At 39.3% G+C, this 18,506-nt stretch overlaps 1 protein-coding gene across 5 annotated transcripts in view; it reads right to left on the reverse strand.

Annotated features, from left to right (window-relative positions):
- LOC122554839 (lebercilin-like protein) overlaps positions 1 to 18,506 on the reverse strand; it is a 91,675-nt gene that overhangs the window by 15,174 nt on the left and 57,995 nt on the right. For 4 of the 5 annotated variants that reach the window (XM_087992523.1, XM_087992521.1, XM_043700187.2 and 1 more), the window contains 3 exons: positions 11,672 to 11,765; positions 5,750 to 5,859; positions 3,558 to 3,660 (listed from right to left, as the gene is read on the reverse strand). In XM_087992523.1, the coding sequence (XP_087848649.1) occupies positions 3,558 to 3,660; positions 5,750 to 5,859; positions 11,672 to 11,765 (307 nt within the window). The remainder of the gene's footprint in view (positions 1 to 3,557; positions 3,661 to 5,749; positions 5,860 to 11,671; positions 11,766 to 18,506) is intronic. The other variant, XM_087992522.1, reaches the window with a different exon arrangement.

Here is an 18,506-nt window from a genome sequence, read left to right on the forward strand (position 1 = left end):
CTGGAAGAACAACACTTCATTTTCTGCTTGGGAACCCTGCAATCTTCTGGACTCAATATCAAATTCAATAATTTTAGGGCCTGAGCACCTTCTTCCATGTCATTACCTCAACCACCACACACCAGGCCTTGTCATTACATGTGCTACTACCACAATATTCTTAATAGTAGCTATTGATTCTCCCAGACTGACTTTTATTCACTCCTTTGTCTGCCCAACTGTTTTCCTCACATCTTGGGCTACGTTTTATCCTCACTCCTCCCTCTACTCTATCCTCAGCATATTTACCAACCTTTTCTTAGGTAAGATCAGTTCTGAATAGCAAACATGCTCCAATACATTCATGACATTAAATTATTTTAGACAGAGTCATTTCCTAGCCTTTGAAGCTTTATCTGGTTTTCACTAATGGATATCTAAAATGTAACTAACTATCTTCTTAATTTCATACCATAGGGCAAAAAGTTATAATTTTTAATTACCGCATTATCTAAAATAATTTGGATTACTGTTTATAACTGCTGCAGTGTGGCTTTATTTGCAATTTAGAAGATCCCACACTTATGATGTTCTTTTCTGCTTATCAAGGAAGAATGTTACATTGACAGCAAAGGCATTTGTCTAATGTAGAGTCATAGAGTCATAGAGATGTACAGCATGGAAACAGACCCTTCCGTCCAACCCGTCCATGCCGACCAGATATCCCAACCCAATCTAGTCCCACCTGCCAGCACCTGGCCCATATCCCTCCAAACCCTTCCTATTCATATACCCATCCAAATGCCTCTTAAATGTTGCAATTGTACCAGCCTCCACCACTTCCTCTGGCAGCTCATTCCATACACGTACCACCCTCTGTGTGAAAAAGTTGCCCCTTAGGTCTCTTTTATATCTTTCCCCTCTCACCCAAAACCTATGCCCTCTAGTTCTGGACTCCCCTACCCCAGAGAAAAGACTTTGCCTATTTACCCTATCCACGCCCCTCATAATTTTGTAAACCTTGATAAGGTCACCCCTCAACCTCCGATGCTCCAGGGAAAACAGCCAAAGGATTGGTATTTCCTTATATTATGATGGCAATTGTACAACAGAAAGTAGTTCATGAGGTTTAAGTACCATTGGGATGTCTAGAAGAAGTAATGAGGTGGCTAACAAATGAACTTTCTTCCTGCCTTTCTTTCTGCTGCCTAATGTCCAAACATTAGGCCATATAACATCACGATGACATCTCCTTTCCCTACAATATCTATTCTTACAATTCCTCAAAGTAAGATATCACTGATTATTGGAAATTAGGAACTTATTTTGTGGTTGTGGCCAAGCCTAGTGGTGACCATGTTCATTCTAGCCAAATTACAACCATGCTGGAACATAAGGCTCTCACTCCAGTATTCTGAGGCAGCGTTAAGCCCAATACTGGAGTTGAAGGACTATTGCGCTGAGCCATTACATTGCCCCTTCTTTACAATAAAGTGACCAGTAGAATTTATAACAGTTGAATATGTGGAATATAACAAAAAATGTGTTCTCTACAGTGACATCATTCTGGTCTTTTATACTGGAATCTGACAGTGGAATGAGCTTTCTGGAAATTGCTGTGATAACCAAACCAAAACTTTTGTTCCTTTTTTAAAAATACGAGATAATTTTCTTCACATCTTACTGATGTGGAGCCACTGGCTATCGAGGATTTGGATGAACTTAGTAAATGTTAGAACACCAAATACCACTCAACTTTCCAACTCTAAGTAAGGATATGTCAATCCATCTGACTTCTAGATTTAGCCTTGCAAAAATAACATCCAGGATCCTGCTCCCCATCGTTATTTAAACCACTACTAACGGACCCTCGACAAACACATTGAAAAGGGATTGGTAATGGGTCCATCATTGTTTGTCATTTACTTAAAAGATTTGGAAGAAAATTTAGAAGGCATGGTTAGTAAGTTTGCGAATGATACCAAAATTTATGGTATAATTGACAGTGAAAAAGATTAAGAAAAAGTGAGAACTGCAGATACTAAAGATCAGAGTCAAAAAGTGTGATACTGGAAAAGCACAGCCAGTCAGGCAGCATGTAAGAAGCAGGATAGTCAACATTTTGAGCATTAACCTTTCATCAGGAATATGGGGGGAACTGGTGCCCAGTGGGGCTGAGAGATAAATGGGGGAATGGGGTGGGGGTTTGGGGGGGGCTGGGGGAATAGTAGCTAGGAATGAGATAGTTAGATGAATGTGGGGCATGATGGTGATATGTCAGAGCGGAGGGTGGGGTGGATGCGTGGGAAGGACGATGGACAGGTAGGACAGTTCAAGAGGGCGGTGCCAAGTTGGAGGGTTGGAAGATTACTTAAGATTACAAACAGATCTTGATCAATTAGGTCAATGGGCTGAGGAGTGGCAAATTAGTTTAATTTGGATAAATGTAAGGTGCTGCATTCTGGTAAAACAAACAAGGGCAGAAATTATACAGTTAATCGTAGGGGCACAGATAAGGTGAATAGCAAAGTGGGAGAATTCAAAACTGGGGGCATATTGTTAAGGTGAAAGGAGAAAGGGCAACTTTTTCACACAGAGGGTGGTTCATATATGGAATGAACTGCCAGAGGAAGCGCAAGATACAGGTACAGTTACAACATTTGAAAGACATTTGGATGAGTACATGAATAGGAAAGTTTTAGAGGAATATGGGCCAAACACAGGCAAGGGAGACTAGTTTAAGTTAGAAAACTTAGTCAGCATAGACGAGTTGGACTGAAGGGTCTGTTTCTGTGCTACATGAATCTATGACTCTAAGACTACCACTCATATGTGTTTTTAATTATTCATTTGATCATTATTAGTGAAGAGTAAAACCAGTAAGTGTGGTTATTGATTATACAAATACAAAACCTTAATTGTCACCAACAAAAGCAGATACATGGCAATACCACTACCTTCAAGTTCCCCTCCAAGCCACTCACCATCCTGATTTGGAAATATATAGCCATTCCTTCATAGTTGCTGGATCAAAATCCTGGAATTTTTTCCCTAACGGCATTGTGGGTCAACCCAAAGCAGGTGGACTGCAGCGGTTCAAGAGACAGCTCATCACCTCCCTTCTCAAGGGCAACGAGAGACAGGCAATAAATGGTGGCCAGCCAGCAATGCCCACATTCCATAAATGAATTTATTTTCACAATCATAATCTTCATAGAACTTTTACTTCCCAAAGATAGAGTTGACCTCTCCCTGTTTCTTTTGGATATCTTTCATTCCTGGAAAATTGGTCAGATAGTGGACCTTTCTATTGCAAGAGAGTTCTAATGTTACTCTTTCTCCTTCTCCCATACCCAAACCTCACCACTCTCACTTTCCTGGTCTCAGTCCAGCTTCTCTGAATAGTATAGCAAATGAAGACCAGTGATGATTTTAGGAAAATGCACTCTCTGTGGTGCAGCACTTTAGTGCTTGAAAATTAAAAACATATTTGATGTAGTTATTGTCCCTCATGCCATCTCTAATAATTAATTACTTTCAGTTCAGGTGCATTACTGCAGAGAATATGAAAGGTTCACCTTTTCTTAGTCTTTCCATCTCAAAATCCAATTCAGTCTCTTCCTTTCTGAGTTGTATTTTTGATGTTTTGCAATCTTCATTAGCTTCATTTGGTGCTTCCTTCTGTTGTAAAATAGTTATTTTTAAAATAAGCTTTTGTATATTGATTGAGTGTGATCTCAAGGGCAGTGTGATAACAGCAGTGTGGTACCACTTTTATCAAGGCATTATTTTCAACTGTCCCCAGTTTCATTACATGACTGGGCATCATACTGCTGCTGTCACTCACTTCAATTAAACAAACACAACAAAAATCAAGGTACACAGCAGAAAACTCTATCACACTTCATTCACTTGAGGCAGAGCAATAATAATAAAGAGTACTAAGCCAAGGTGGCTGCCCTGATAATTTAGTGCAGACCCAATTCTCCTAGGTCTATCACTGGTCTGTGCTAAGCTAGAAGACCTCAATCAGAATGCATTGTGGGAAATGCTACAGTTCTCTTCAATCTCACTCAGGTGAAGGATAGCATTAGAATTCTGAGCTCCTGTACTTTTTGACTAATGTTGTATTCTAAAATTAAAATGCATTGAAGACAAGCATAGGCTTGATTGTAATGTTACTTCACAAGCCCTGAAAATAATACATAGGTTAATATCAGAGTCTGCACTGTCAGCAGGATAGCTGAGAGATGTTTTGTTTCTGCTCAGTAATGTCATGAGTCAGCTGGCTTATTTATTTTTCTTTTCCTTATGTTGACTAACTCATAATTCAAATATTGGCTAAATCTAACGATACTACCCTGTTCTTTAAAGTATGTACTAAGGTTTGATAGAGTCCCAGGTCTAGAGTCTCTGTTGGCTTATCTTGGCTTTTTCTCGGTTCTATTTCATGCCGCCAATCTTTGACCTCAAATTTAACCTCTCTTTTTTCCTGCAATCTACTCTGCTCTGACGTTCTCTACTCGTTCACTTGTCAAATACTTCTCCCTACATAGATTCTTACTCCCTCATCTTAAAACCTCAGTTAACTGAGATTATCTTTCTCTCTGAGTTCCATTCTTTCTTATGGATCTCATGATTTTTGACTTCTGCCAATAAACTCATTATTTATGTCTCTGTTCATTTTGACCTGCTCAGCATCTTTAGATTTTGCTATTTTATGTTGGTTGACTTTTAGATTTCCTGTGAGCTGAACTGGATATTTGCTTTTTTCTGAGTATGTATATTTTCAATATCATAGAAGGCAGTTTCTGAGCAACATTTGGTGAAACAAGGCCAGATTCAAATCAATAAGCTGCTTTTAAAAAGATAATCTATTTTTCTAATCAACCAGTTCGTAGATGTCTTACACACCTCTGGACTAGGTGGGACTTGAATCCAAGCCTCCTGCTTTGGAGTAAGCATGCTACCACTGTGCCACAAGGGGGCTCAAACTGCATTATTTCAAATGTGTTTTTTATTTAACCTATTTTTTCCAGTCAACCTGTTTAGAGGTGTTATTACACACCCCTGGAGCAAATGGGACTTGAAGCCAGGCCTCCCAGTCCAGGGATAGGGACTCTACTGCTGTAACATAAGAGAGCTTAAGCTGCTTTATTTCTCAGCAAGGTGAACATACAAAACAGCTGTTTGGACAGAACTTACTTAATTCAACAGCACAATTTACCTTCAAGCAATAATACAGATTTAACACACTGAATGGCCATTGCATCAGTGCGCCATCTAACTTGACATAACTTAATTCTTTACTTAAAGGTACAGTTTCATGCTAGTAATCTGACAAATTTCAAAACTTCACACTATGTAGTCTTTAGTAATAAGCCTAAACAGTGAGCGTAAAAGAGCTATTCAACATGTGTACACACGTTTCTGCAGGAATGAAGAATTCTGCAATAATCAGCAAGAATAACCTGACTTAATTTCATTCCCCTTCCTCCCTTAACTCAATGTCAGAGCCCAACCGTAATCCTCTGTAAGGCTAGTTAACACAAATCAAGGTCCTTCTAGTTGTGTCAGTTGTAACTGAAAAGTGAACTTATCAACTTAACCACCACTATAATAGAATTATCTGTGCCAGTTGGAATTAATAAAGTATTCTTTGGTATTTAGTGCAACTACTATGAAAATCACTTTGTATCAGTTAATTGACAAATGACAGGGTATGTTACATCTGAAGTCTGGTTGAAATAGAAATTCAATAAAAGGTTACCTCACTATGTGCAGACTTCTTCTCTAAATTTGGGAGGACATTATGAGGAGAAAAAGAAGTGATGGGAGACAAAGATTCTTCTGTCTGTATTGCTTTGGCCACATTTTCAGCTGTGTGATAAAAAGATACAATAAGTGCAACTGCAGAATTACTACAGAACCTACCATAGTCCAGATCCGAGTGAAATTTATACATATTTAGCTTTTATTCCATTGCAGCACATTCAAACATCATTACTGTCATTCTTTTTAATTGCAAAACAGGTGAATTTACAATGCCATATACTGAAAGATTTTATGAAATACAGAAGATTAAGAAACAGGATAGAGAAAGTCATTTTCTTTTAAAAAAAAACAAAGTCTAATTAAATAGGAATAATAGGTATTCATTCATACTGGGAATGTAAACAAAGCTATTTGAGACAATAGAATTTGATCCTCAACTTTGATGACATGCACTTATTAACCCTGGGACACAAGTTTAAATTTCTGAATTTAGAAATGGCTTAGAAGGATCATATTATTTACTATTAAGTAAAACAGAATGTTTCCATTTAACTAATAAAAATGTTGTGGGCTAATTACAAAGGAAGGCACAAAGTGGAAATGAGTTTGTGACAAAATTTGATTGATTGGAACTGATTGAGGACGATGGCAGGTAGGCAAAGTTTACTTATTGCAAAAGAAAGAATTCTATGTCAATTTTTTCCTCTTTCTAAAATCTCCTATTGATCTCGTGCACAAATCCAGCGTTTGAACACCTACTGAATTTTTAGGGGCTAATTTTGTTAACACCATGCTGATACAATAAGTAATATTGTTTGACTGCATTTAAGTCCCATCTGCTTCAGAGGTGTGTAATAATATCTTGGAACAGGTTGATTAGAAAAATAGATTAAACTACATTAATAGTCCAGAGGGATTTCTAAGAAAAAAAATGTTGCTGTAAGGCTTTATTGGCATGAAACTGAATCCTCTATCTCATTGGATACTATTACACATGATTGCAAGAAAATTACACATAGGGAACATCATTTGACCAATATGTTTTAACTGCATCAATTGCCTTTGACTCTACAATCCTTTTTGAAAGCTTATTCCAAGTGTTGGTGTCCCTCTGTGTGGAGGTAGATTTATTAATCACAGCCCTAAAATTAGTTTATACTCATTTATTTCATTCCAATATTCACATTTTAATTTCAGTGTTCCAGATTTGGCTTTCTAATGACATTTACTATCTTAGCCAGGGTATCAGCAGACTGCAGATTCAAATCCCAAACTTCAGCACACAGTCCAGGCTGACACTTTAGCGCAGTAAGGAATGCTGCCTGTGTGTTGTCTTGTGGACCCCTGGAATGGCAGTGAGGCATCAGCTGCAGCAATAGCAGATCGGGGACTCCTGGCTGCAGGAGACCTTATAGAGGTGGTAGCTATGTTTGGGACCCTGGTCTATGAAGATAAACTCTATTTAAGTCCTTTCTTTTATTCTTCTTGTATCTCAAACTGGTGCCAGATTGTGGAGGTAGAACACTTTTCACTGTACAGCCAGTTCTGTTATAATACGACAGTTCTGTGCTTGTGCAGTCTCACATTAAAAGAAAATCACACAATAGTCGTGCCATTCAAACTATTGGGGCCAGAATCGCGTTGTAGCTAATACAGGTAAGGAAAGTCAAGGTGATACAGAGGAAATGAGTGTAAGCATGTATGTGCATGCATGGAGTCATTTTTTAAGTCATTCATAGGATCTAAATATTACAGGCTTAGCCATCATTAATTGTCTAGGCCTAATTGCTTTTGAGAAGGTGTAGTTCATTCTTTTAGTTGAAAAATTCTTCATTTTAATTATCTTAGTTAAAAATCACACATCACCAGGTTATAGTCCAACAGGTTTATTTGGAAGTACTAGCTTTCATAGCACTGTTCCATCATCAGGTAGCTGTGTTGATTATCTTAGTAGTGATCACCATATAAGATTCTGAAACAATATGGTGGATATTGCATTGGAGTTCAGCACGTGTCAATGATGGAGCATGCATTTGCTGCTGTAACTCTCCAAATCTCAATAGTGGCATTCCTGGAAAAGGCCAAATGCATACAAGGGTCTAGAAGTTGGGCCATGTTGCCTTATTTCTGGGGCACAACATGGCTAAGGCTTGAAACTAGCATTAGTTATGGTCCTGACAAGCCACTCCAGTTTGAAAGTCCTGGCAGGAATAATGAAACCGTAGTCTACTACTCCCAGAAGTCGTCAGTTTTTCTTAATGACTTCTCAACTTGTTTTCTTAAGTTTCCTTTCTATCACTTTAATCTCTTGCCTATATCCTATTTGACTATAATTCACTCTGATTCATCATTATTATTTGCTTTATTTCTTCATCTATCCTTAATGAAAGTGATTAAGGAGATACATCACTGGACCTAATGATCAGGTTACAGCTGCTCAAATAACCTGGTTGTGCCATGACCAATACAAATTTCCAATAATTTACGGTGTAAAATTATTTTTTTTGTAGAAAAATCTAATTCATGCCTTTCTGAATGAAATTCACCATTCCTGCAATTTCTGGGTTGTTATCTACAAACAAAATCCATAGATATACTAAAACCATAAGAACTTTAATTCTTAACAGTACCCTAAAATCCACTGTGCTCTTATGTATTTATTTGACATTCAGCTTCCAGCCTGGATGAGCCTGGAGCCAGTGTTTTTGCCAGAAACTCAACACCATTGCAGTCAAATCCATCATGTTATTCATGTCCTTATTCTCAGAGTTCAATAGTGTGAAAACACAGTTTCACACTGTTGAGTTTACAACTGCAGATCCAATGCGTTACAGGTCATTCCAGACACCAGGCCTTGCAATATATCCTCACAAACTCTTTCTGAGACACAGCCCTAATCCATTTTCCTATCTTGGTATCCTATCTTCGTGCGTATTGATTTCAGTATTCTTCTGTAATATTGTCTAATTTACACTGGTTCTGCAGTTTCAGCCCTCAGCAGCCAACTATCACCACCATTGCTGAAAAAAAGACACAGGTTTTCTAAACATTTTGTCTTTAAATTGAGGCTGGCAGTTAACTGTTATTCATCATGAATTGGTGTATCCATAATGACAATATCTCTACCAATCAGAGTTCATTTGCCAGCCAATCAGCACTCTCCTCTCATTCAGCAAAACTTTTTTTTCCCTTGACACTGGTATTCTTGCAAAATGCTAAACATGCCTTTTAACTCAAGTTTTGACCACCAAACAACTAAGATACCATCACCAATATTAAAGCTTTGAGTAACCATATTCTGGAATTCTCCTCCTAATCAGCTCGCATTTTGCTCTCCTCTCCTTACATTTCCAAAGGCCTTTTTCTTTAAGGCCTTTACTCAATCATGGCTTCAGTAAGATCACCTAATCTTTCAATTCCCATTCAGTGTCCATTTTTGTATTCCACTCCATCTTCCTTCTAGCTTATGTATTTTCCAGAGTAATTGGACAAAATTTTAATACCAAGCATAGAGATGTTGATAGTAATACCTGCTTGGATTTCCTGTAGGTGGCTGTGTATTTGAGTGACACCAATAATTTTAATCTGCCTGCACAATTAATTTAGATTCTTAGCCAACCACAACAGCAGAGTGCCTTGCAGAAGGACAAGGTTTCACTCAGATGAAGAACACTGATTCTGTATCATATTGATTAGAAGAAAATAATTGCTATAAATTATTTAAGTGAATAGTTTGACTTGATAATGTGTGAAAAATTGAGCTCGGTGACTTATTTTATATAGGCGGCAGACTGTAGATACTTTCTATGCTTGTGAGTATGCACACTCAGTATAAAGGTATTTTTAAAAGATTAATCATAGCATAAAGTGTTCCTGGACACCCAAGATGGAGAATTAGTGGGACTGGGACTATTTATACTCTCATAATTAAGTTAAAATGTATTTCTCCAACCACCCTTTCTACCTATCCCCAGCCTCAACTCTATCCCAATGAGCTTTTGCTTAGTGATGGCACTATAGCACCATCTTGTGCTCAGTTTATAGCATATCATTAAAATGATGCTGCAACTCTTCATGATTCTGCAAAATTTATAATAAACCTCATTTATGAGTGTGGCATGACAATCAAAAAGCTTGACAAATTGGTTTTATTACCTGATCTGTCCTTTCCTGTTTCACGCTTGTTGAATTACTTTCATTAACAATTAGACAAAGTAGTTTTTAATTTGTTCCCTTTTCAAAATTAAATTTCTTTAAAGGATATTACAAATAAATTATCACACATGTTGCACAGGCTGTGGTAGAGTAAGTTAAAGATAGGCTGGACTCAATTTTCAAATTTCAGAAATGGCCTAAACCATTTCACTTTCAATTAACTATTTTGAAGTGCAATAACTTTGATTTGGTTTGATTTATTATTGTTGCATGTACCTGGATATAATGAAAAGTTTTACTTGCAGTACAGGCAGATATACCATACAAAGTGCATTAGAGTAACAGAAGAGCGAAGAATGTAATGTTATGGCTGAAGAGAATGTGCACCCAAGAAGGAAATCAGTGTTAAGTTTAAAATTTGAGACACCTACTCAGAAATCTAATAGCAGCAGGAAATAAGCTGTTCTTGAATCTGTTGGTATGTGTGTTTAAGAACTTGTATCTTCTGCCTGATGGCAGAGATTGGAAGAGATTATAACCGATGTGGGAGGTGTCTTTGATTATGTTGGCTGCCGTTCTGAGACAGCGAGAAGTATAAATGGAGTCAACAGATGAAAGGTTGACTTGCGTGATACACAACTCCCTTGTTTGTTATGGTCCTGGGCACAGCAGTTGCCATACCAAGCCGTGATGCACTAGATAGAATACTTTCTATGGTGCATCTATAAAAATTGGTAAGAGTCTTTATGGATATGCCTAACGAATTAGGCAAAGGTAGTAGTCCATTTAAACTCAATAAGAGGGTCATCAGACAACCCTTCAGAAACTAATAGATTTCCTTTTGTATTCTTCATTGTGTCAGAGAATTACAACAGTCATGTAGAGCTGGTTTCACAGACATTTCCAAAGTTAAATATTAAAATGAAGAACGTGACTTAGGGAGTTTTGAGAATGTGACTCTTGACAATGCAACTTGTTGTCAACAGATTATGAAGGCAGCTCTAACAGGAACCACTGAAACAGGCAGACAGAATCCTGATTTGATGTCTTAATCAGAAGATGACATCTCAAACATTCCTTCACAGAAGTGTTGCCTAGATTTTGTGGTCAAGTCATAAGCTCGGGTATGTTTTGGGGATATGGAAGGGTGTAGAGGAATGAGGCAGCTTGTCTAAAATCCTGATATCTGAGGGACCCAGATGCCCTACTAATGATAAAGGCAGAATTCCATGAACATTTTCTTTTTTTTCCCAGCCTAACATTCACCTAAGTTATCAGAGATGGTTTCTAATCACTGGAAGAAATCAAGTTTGGTAATGCAGGAAGTGTGGGGTGGCCACTAGTCACAACAAGAGAGAACAAATAACATTAAGATTCTGATAGAAGGTTACACAGCTGAAACATTAATCCTGGGAAACCTGTTAAACATAAATCACGCCCCCAAATGCAGTGTAGAGCATGATTTAAATACAATGGTGAAGCCTCACCTTTCTTCCAAGCTATGGTAAAGATCATTTGAGATAGGTTGGGTTCTGTTCCCTGACCTTTATTATCTAACCTTCTTGACTCTCTTCTGCTCATCATAGAGAGTTAATATTGAGGCCTTAGAGAGAGATTTGAACCACACCTTTCCTGACAGTGCTGTGCTAACTCTGCAATATATTCAACAATGAGGGTCTGAAACACATGAGGGTTTGACTTCTGAACCTATTGACAAAATGTTATGGAACAACTTTGTGTGAATACACTTAGATTAATCTACCTTTATGTCTTGTTGATGACCGACTGTTCTTTGAATGATCCAGCAGCATTCGATTAGCATAGATGTTTCTCACTCCTAGCTGCCTTTGTTTTTCCTAAGAAAAAAATGACGATTATTATGAGAAATGCGCACAGTATACTCACCCATTTGAAGTGTCATCTAAATAGAAGCACCACACATTGTATTGTATAATTCTGTATTACATTTTATAAGCAATACAAAGATCAAGTATCTGAAGAGCAGCATGTTTGTGTATGATTTATTGCAAAGTTCATTATATGAACTTGGCTGCCATGGCAGACAGAAAGGATTAAATGATGCAGGGTTAGCTTGCTCACAAGGGAGCTGTGGGTTTTGACCAACAACCAACCTTGACTGTTTTAGTTTATCTTAAGTGTTATGGACCAGGCCCGATCCCTCAAAACATTTTTAATCAGGTAGCCCACACTGTAACTTTGCTATTTATTTAGGTAAGTGTATAGTGTATATTCCTGGAGTGATTTAGCTGATTTGACGATCAAGTTTTAAACAAGTAGAATTTATTTATAAAATTACAGAATGAAACACAAAGAACAGAAAATACCGGATAACATATCCTATCTAAAGTAACCAACAGACTATCCTGACTTAATAATGCCGTTCTGAAACTACTTGCAACAGTCCCAATACAGGGTAAACACATCCCTTAGCACAAAGAATGAAAATGAAACAAACCAGGCTTGGCATGAGAGAGAGAGAGAGAGAAAGAGAGAGAGAGAGTACTTGGCTGGACTTGCCCCATCAACCTTTCTTGACACACACTGCTGCTGAACTGAATCAAAAGCTCTAAACTAAACGAAGGCTAGCTACACAGCTAGATGGCTACTCCCCTTTGATTGTACTGTTTATTTTAAAAGATATGAAAGCCCTAGGCCAAAGGCATTATCTGTTAGGGGTAAACAAAAAGGGCCAATATAAACCTTTCAAATACAGCCTAGTTGGAACCGGCCAATTACCCCCTCTCTGGGTGAAAAAAACTCAAGGGCATAGTAACCTTTTAAAAAGACCAACACTGTAACATAATTATTGCTGCAACTCCGAGAACAGGTTGCCAACCTAGTATAAGAAGAATCTGTAGATGGTGGGAAAGGGATCATAAGAGTTTAAAATGAAACAAACTCTATTGTTTGAATGGAGTATGGGGTAGAAAAACGTGAACATTTATTATTGCAGTTTGGTTCAAAATCTAAAGACTTGTTAGACTTTTGCACCCAGGTTCTAAGCTTCACCAGTCTCAAAAGTATTTTGTAGTGGGTCTACCGAAAAATGAGATTGTCACACAGATGAAACATGTATCTACCTTTTCTGAAATACATACAACATTATGACCTAACAATCCCATTCACACCATCTGGGTAGAACAGCCTCTGTGTTAGTGTGATAGATCACACGCAGGTACTTTGATTTGCCCTGTTTGAGAATATCTGGCTTTAAGCCAGCCTATAGACATTTCAATCTGTTTACTCCTACACATGCTGCACCAGTCCAATGTTAAAATAGCAAGTAGTTACATGGAAGTCTCTAATGACAACAAAAATAATAACATTTATCAGAGCTAAAGTAGGATTAATCAAGAAAAAAATCCAACACAAGAATTGTCTGCTGTAGATTGTTGCAACGCACATAACTGTATAAAGACTTTTTTAAAAAAGAAAACAAATTGAAGTTTCTTAGTTAAATGGGGACACAGATAAAAATTTGAAGATGAGAATTGAGAAGTTTTGCTGTAAGAAAGTGGTTATCCCAATTATTCAGTATGTCAACATGCAATAACACACAGACCAGGAAAATCCCAAGTTCAGCCCTGAGTTGGCTGGCCTTAATCAGGGTCACTCCAGACATGCAATACTGGCATCAGAATCCTACATCATAAAGGGGAAGAAAATGGGCAGAGTTTTTACTGCTGATTATTGGGCAGTGTCTCTTGCTGAAGCTTGCATGTAAACATTGAGTGGTAGGATTGGATTATTGTTCCATGTGTTGACCAAAACTTACAAAGGAGGGTGCATTTTCTGGGCCACCGCAGTTCCTGCAGACCTACTTTCCTGACAGACTATTCGACAGATGATTATATATGTGAACCACTCAAACATATATTGTTTTCCCCATGCTTAATGGCAGACAAAGCACATGCTTATGTCTATTTTAGTTGAATTTTGTTGGAATAGATCACTAACCTATCACCAAGGGCTGTAACATGAGGGGTCACTCCACATCAAGCATAACTGGCCTGTCCAGCTCTCACTGCAATGGGGAGGATTTACAGATTTATAATTAGTCTGACTGGCCTTGTTACAAACACACCTCCAATGGCCATCAAATCCTGGAGTCATTTTTATCATGCAGCTTCCAGCTCAGAGGTAGGACACTATCCACTATGCCACAGAACATATGAATGAAGATTCTGTACCAGGACTACTGGCAGTTCAACCAATGCTGGATGGGCCCAAAGCCACTTCATGACAGGTTGAGATGAATATACTGCTGAAATCCAAATTCAGTTTGTTTATGAGACCAGTACATTAACCAGATAAACCACGGTACCGTGTACGTACTGTCATTATCTGCCCAGATGCCAATTATGAAAGGTGTGCAGGAACAACTTCCCCTCAGGAACAAGAATTTCCACCTCAGATACCAGAATTGGAGCTTGATGCTAATCTGAGGCTGACAACTTTCTAGCACCAGGAGTGTCACCAGGAGCAGTGTCCACTTCAGGTCCTGTGCCAAAGTCAAGACGAGTTGTAGCAGGTGAGTCAGGGATCTCCTTGGTGTTAAGTTGGCAAGGCGTGAGGTGAGCTGGTAACTCTGTGGTTGGATAAATCCTGGCTATCACTGCATCAGTTTTTAAGTGGGAAATTGGTCAGTTGGTTCACTAGTAGTTAGGCTGGCTGATACCACCCCTTTGGCTGGTAAAATTGTGGTTGCAGCTATTGGATGAAAACCCACCAGGGAGAGAGATAAAATCATACATTATAACTGTACAGATGCCAGTGATCTGCTGATCCCCACTGGTATTTACCTCAGCTTGAGATGAGAATACAGGTGGAAAATTATTTTTGAAAACCTGTCATCACACGTTACACGTCTCAAGAGGGGAAAACGTAATTTTCTGTTTATAGGCCATGGTTATGAAATTGCACTCATGCCTGTTAGCAATAATACACATCAAAAACTCTGCATGCATTCTCACCATGAATTTCTCTCATTAATTTTAATGGATGGAAAATGGTTTGGTGCACACCTACAGTTTCCTGACGTGTGTACCAAGTGGGTGAGGCTTCTTAAAGTAGGACCAATGTATGCACCTAAGGACAATTTACAATTCTCGGCACAAGATTTATTGGCTGTTTAAAGGGAGATTAAGTAATTTGGGCAGGCTTCTCCTTTCGGTGTTAACTTGTAAGACTTACATGCCTTGGCCAGCTGCCTTACTGCACACAACTGACAAAGGAGATCTGGAAGCAAGTTGCTCAGAAGGGATTTATAAAAGTGTAAAGAATCTCAACAACAGAAAAGTGACAATACACAGACTTACATCATTACAGACTGGCAGTTTAGTCTGTGAATCCTCGTTAATTTTTGTTCAAAGCATATCATTGCATAGAATTATTCCAGAGTTAGTCTCATTCATTCTGTGTTCATAGACTGTGCCAGGAATGTGGTGGGAATCCAGTTTATTCACATAAGTGAGGATGTTGTGCAGTTGTAGGAGCAGAGTAAGAAGAGGCAGAAATTCCGGGGTTTTTCCCCTCTGAGACATTCACAATGATGACATACAAACCTGTACCAATGATTTCCTTATGGAGGATCCCTGGCCTTGGTTCTGTCAGAGTGAGGGGTGTAAAGGGTGGATACCTCCTGAGTTAGAAGGTGGGATCAAATATCCCAGGAATCCTCTCTGACAAATTCTTAATTAGTGAATAATATTTGGTGAAGAAGGACCTTAGCAACTCAATGACAGAGTATGTAGAAATAAAGTAGGAGAAAGTGAGGACTGCAGATGCTGGAGATCAGAACTGAAAAATGTGTTGCTGGAAAAGCGCAGCAGGTCAGGCAGCATCCAAGGAGCAGGAGATGCTGGAGGCTTCGGATATTTGAGAGGTCCCTTGGGACCTTGGCAAGTCTACCCTGTGAATTTCCAGGCATTTGAAATCAAGAGGACTCTAATTTCTCCGTGTTGTGTGATAAGTTAGCAGTTAAGTTTACAGGGTAAAAACAATGACTGCAGATGCTGAAAACCAGATTCTGGATTAGAGTGGTGCTGGAAAAGCACAGCAGTTCAGACAGCATCCGAGGAGCAGGAAAATTGACGTTTTGGGCAAAAGCCCTTCATCAGGAATACAGGCAGAGTGCCTGAAGGGTGGAGAGATAAATGAGAGGAGGGTGGGGGTGGGGAGAACGTAGCATAGAGTACAACAGGTGAATGGGGGTGGGGATGAAGGTGATAGGTCGGGGAGGAGGGTGGGGGAAGGTTGCAAAGAGTACAATGGGTGGATGGGGGTGGGATGAATGTGATACTTCTGGATAGGTGGAAAGGAAGATAGGCAGGTAGGACAAGTCATGCGGACAGTGCTGAACTGGAAGTTTGGAGCTGGGGTGAGGTGGGGGGAGGGGAAATTAGGAAACTGGTGAAGTCCACATTGATGCCCTGGGGTTGAAGTGTTCCGAGGCGGAAGATGAGGCGTTCTTCCTCCAGGAGTTGGGTAGTGAGGGAGCGGCAGTGAAGGAGGCCCAGGATCTCCATGTACTCGGCAGAGTGGGAGGGGGAGTTGAAATGTTGGGCCACAGGGCAGTGTGGTTGATTGTTGCGGGTGTCCCAGAGATGTTCCCTAAAGTGCTGTGCTCGGAAGTGTCCAGTCTCCCCAGTGTAGTGGAGACCGCATCGGGAGCAACGGATACAATGAATGATATTGGTGGATGTGCAGGTAAAACTTTGATGGATGTGGAAGGCTCCTTCAGGGCCGTGGATGGAGGTGAGGGAGGAGGTGTGGGCGCAGGTTTTGCAATTTCTGCGGTGGCAGGGGAAGGTGCCTGGACGGGGGGGGGGTTGGGTTGTTGGGGTTAAGTTTTACAGTACTAGTAGAGATGGTGTTACTACCATCATATTCCAAATTAGGAATGGGAAGCTGGCCAAAGTTCCTGCTCCAGGTTGCTAATTAGGAACTCCAGCTTGGTGTGCATTTGTGTGAACATTGAGGGTGAACAGATGTGGTAATGTCATGGTGAACAGCCTGCTAACATTTTAGAACATTAGAATGACTATTTGGATGAGTTATCAGAAAGGAACTAGCACAGGTGGAACAGTAATCCAGCAAGGATTGCTAATTGTATCTATACTGACATTGGAAACTTGTTATTCCTCTTATGACTGTTGTTCATTATTAGATTTTCAATTTGCACGTGCCAGAGTTTGATCTTATTTTTCAGGGGAAAAAGTATAAATTTTAAAACAAATCATGCATCACATCATATTTGCTTTTGCGATTGTGTTTGCTCCTGTAGCTTAGAAATGCACCAAAACTCATTGGGGAAAAGCAATCTGAGCATAAGCAAGTCAAATTCAGATGTATGGGTGAAGTTATGAGTGGGCTGACCGTTGTCAATACGCCTGATGGTATCAAGTATTAGTTGAGAGTCTGTGTGGAAAAGCACAGCAGGTCAGGCAGCATCCGAGGAGCAGGAGAATCAACGTTTTGGGCATAAGCCTGGATTCCTGATGAAGGGCTCATGCCCGAAACATCGATTCTCCTGCTCCTTGGATGCTGCCTGACCTGCTGGGTTTTCCAGCGCCACACTCTCAACTCTGACCTCCAGCAGCTGCAGTCTTCACATTCCAATAGGTATCAAGATTACCCACAGTGTTTCAATTTCTGATTTCTTGTTTTTCATTCCTGTTTGAGAACACTTGATGCAGGGGTTAACATACAAGCAAGGATAAAGGATTGTTTAGCTAACAGAGAGTAGATAGTAGGGGAAAATAGTTCTTTTTCAGGCTGATTAACCAGTGGAGTGATACAGGGATTCATGGTGGGGCCTCAACTATTTTACAAAATATATCAATGACTCGGATGAAGGGACTGAGTGCAAATGGAGCTAAATTTGCCAATTAGTGAACTTGCTACAAAATAAATAGGAAACTAAGTTGTGAGGAGGAGATTAAGAGTCTGCAAAGGAATATAGATAGAGTAAGTGAGTGGGCAATCATTTGTCAGATGGAGTATGATTTGGGAAAATATGAACTATTTCCAATAGCAGTTTATTATTTAAATGAAGAGAGATCCAAAGACCCAGGGCTATTCCTCTGGGACAAAAGTTAGCAGCTGGCAGAATTTGAATTTAATTAATAAATATGGAACATAGTCTCAATAGTGGTGATCATGTTAACTACCATTGACTATTTTACATCCCGTTTGGTTCACTAATGCCCTTTGAGAAGGAAATCTGACATCCTTACCTGGATTGGCTTACATGCAACTCCAAGCCCACAGAAGTAAGGTTAACTCCTAACTTCCTCCATTCAGTTCAAGGCAATAAAAGGTGGCCATGCCCATGAAAAAGTAAAGGACAAAACAGAATATTGCAGTGGAGAGAGGTCAGAATTCTGCTGCACAAATTAGAAAAGTTATTTTCAAGTGTAGCAAGTAATTAGGAAAAGCAAATGGGATGCTGTCATTTATTGCAAGGAGTAGGGAATATTTACTGAAGCTGCACAGAACCGTGGTAAGACCATATCTAATGCACTCTACAGTTTTGGTTTCATTTGGATAATTAAATCAGTTTTATGTTAGAAACA

This window comes from Chiloscyllium plagiosum, unplaced genomic scaffold (assembly GCF_037043375.1).
Source record: "Chiloscyllium plagiosum isolate Xiang-an unplaced genomic scaffold, Cpla_swu_hap1 HiC_scaffold_12, whole genome shotgun sequence".
Lineage (NCBI taxonomy): Eukaryota > Metazoa > Chordata > Chondrichthyes > Orectolobiformes > Hemiscylliidae > Chiloscyllium > Chiloscyllium plagiosum.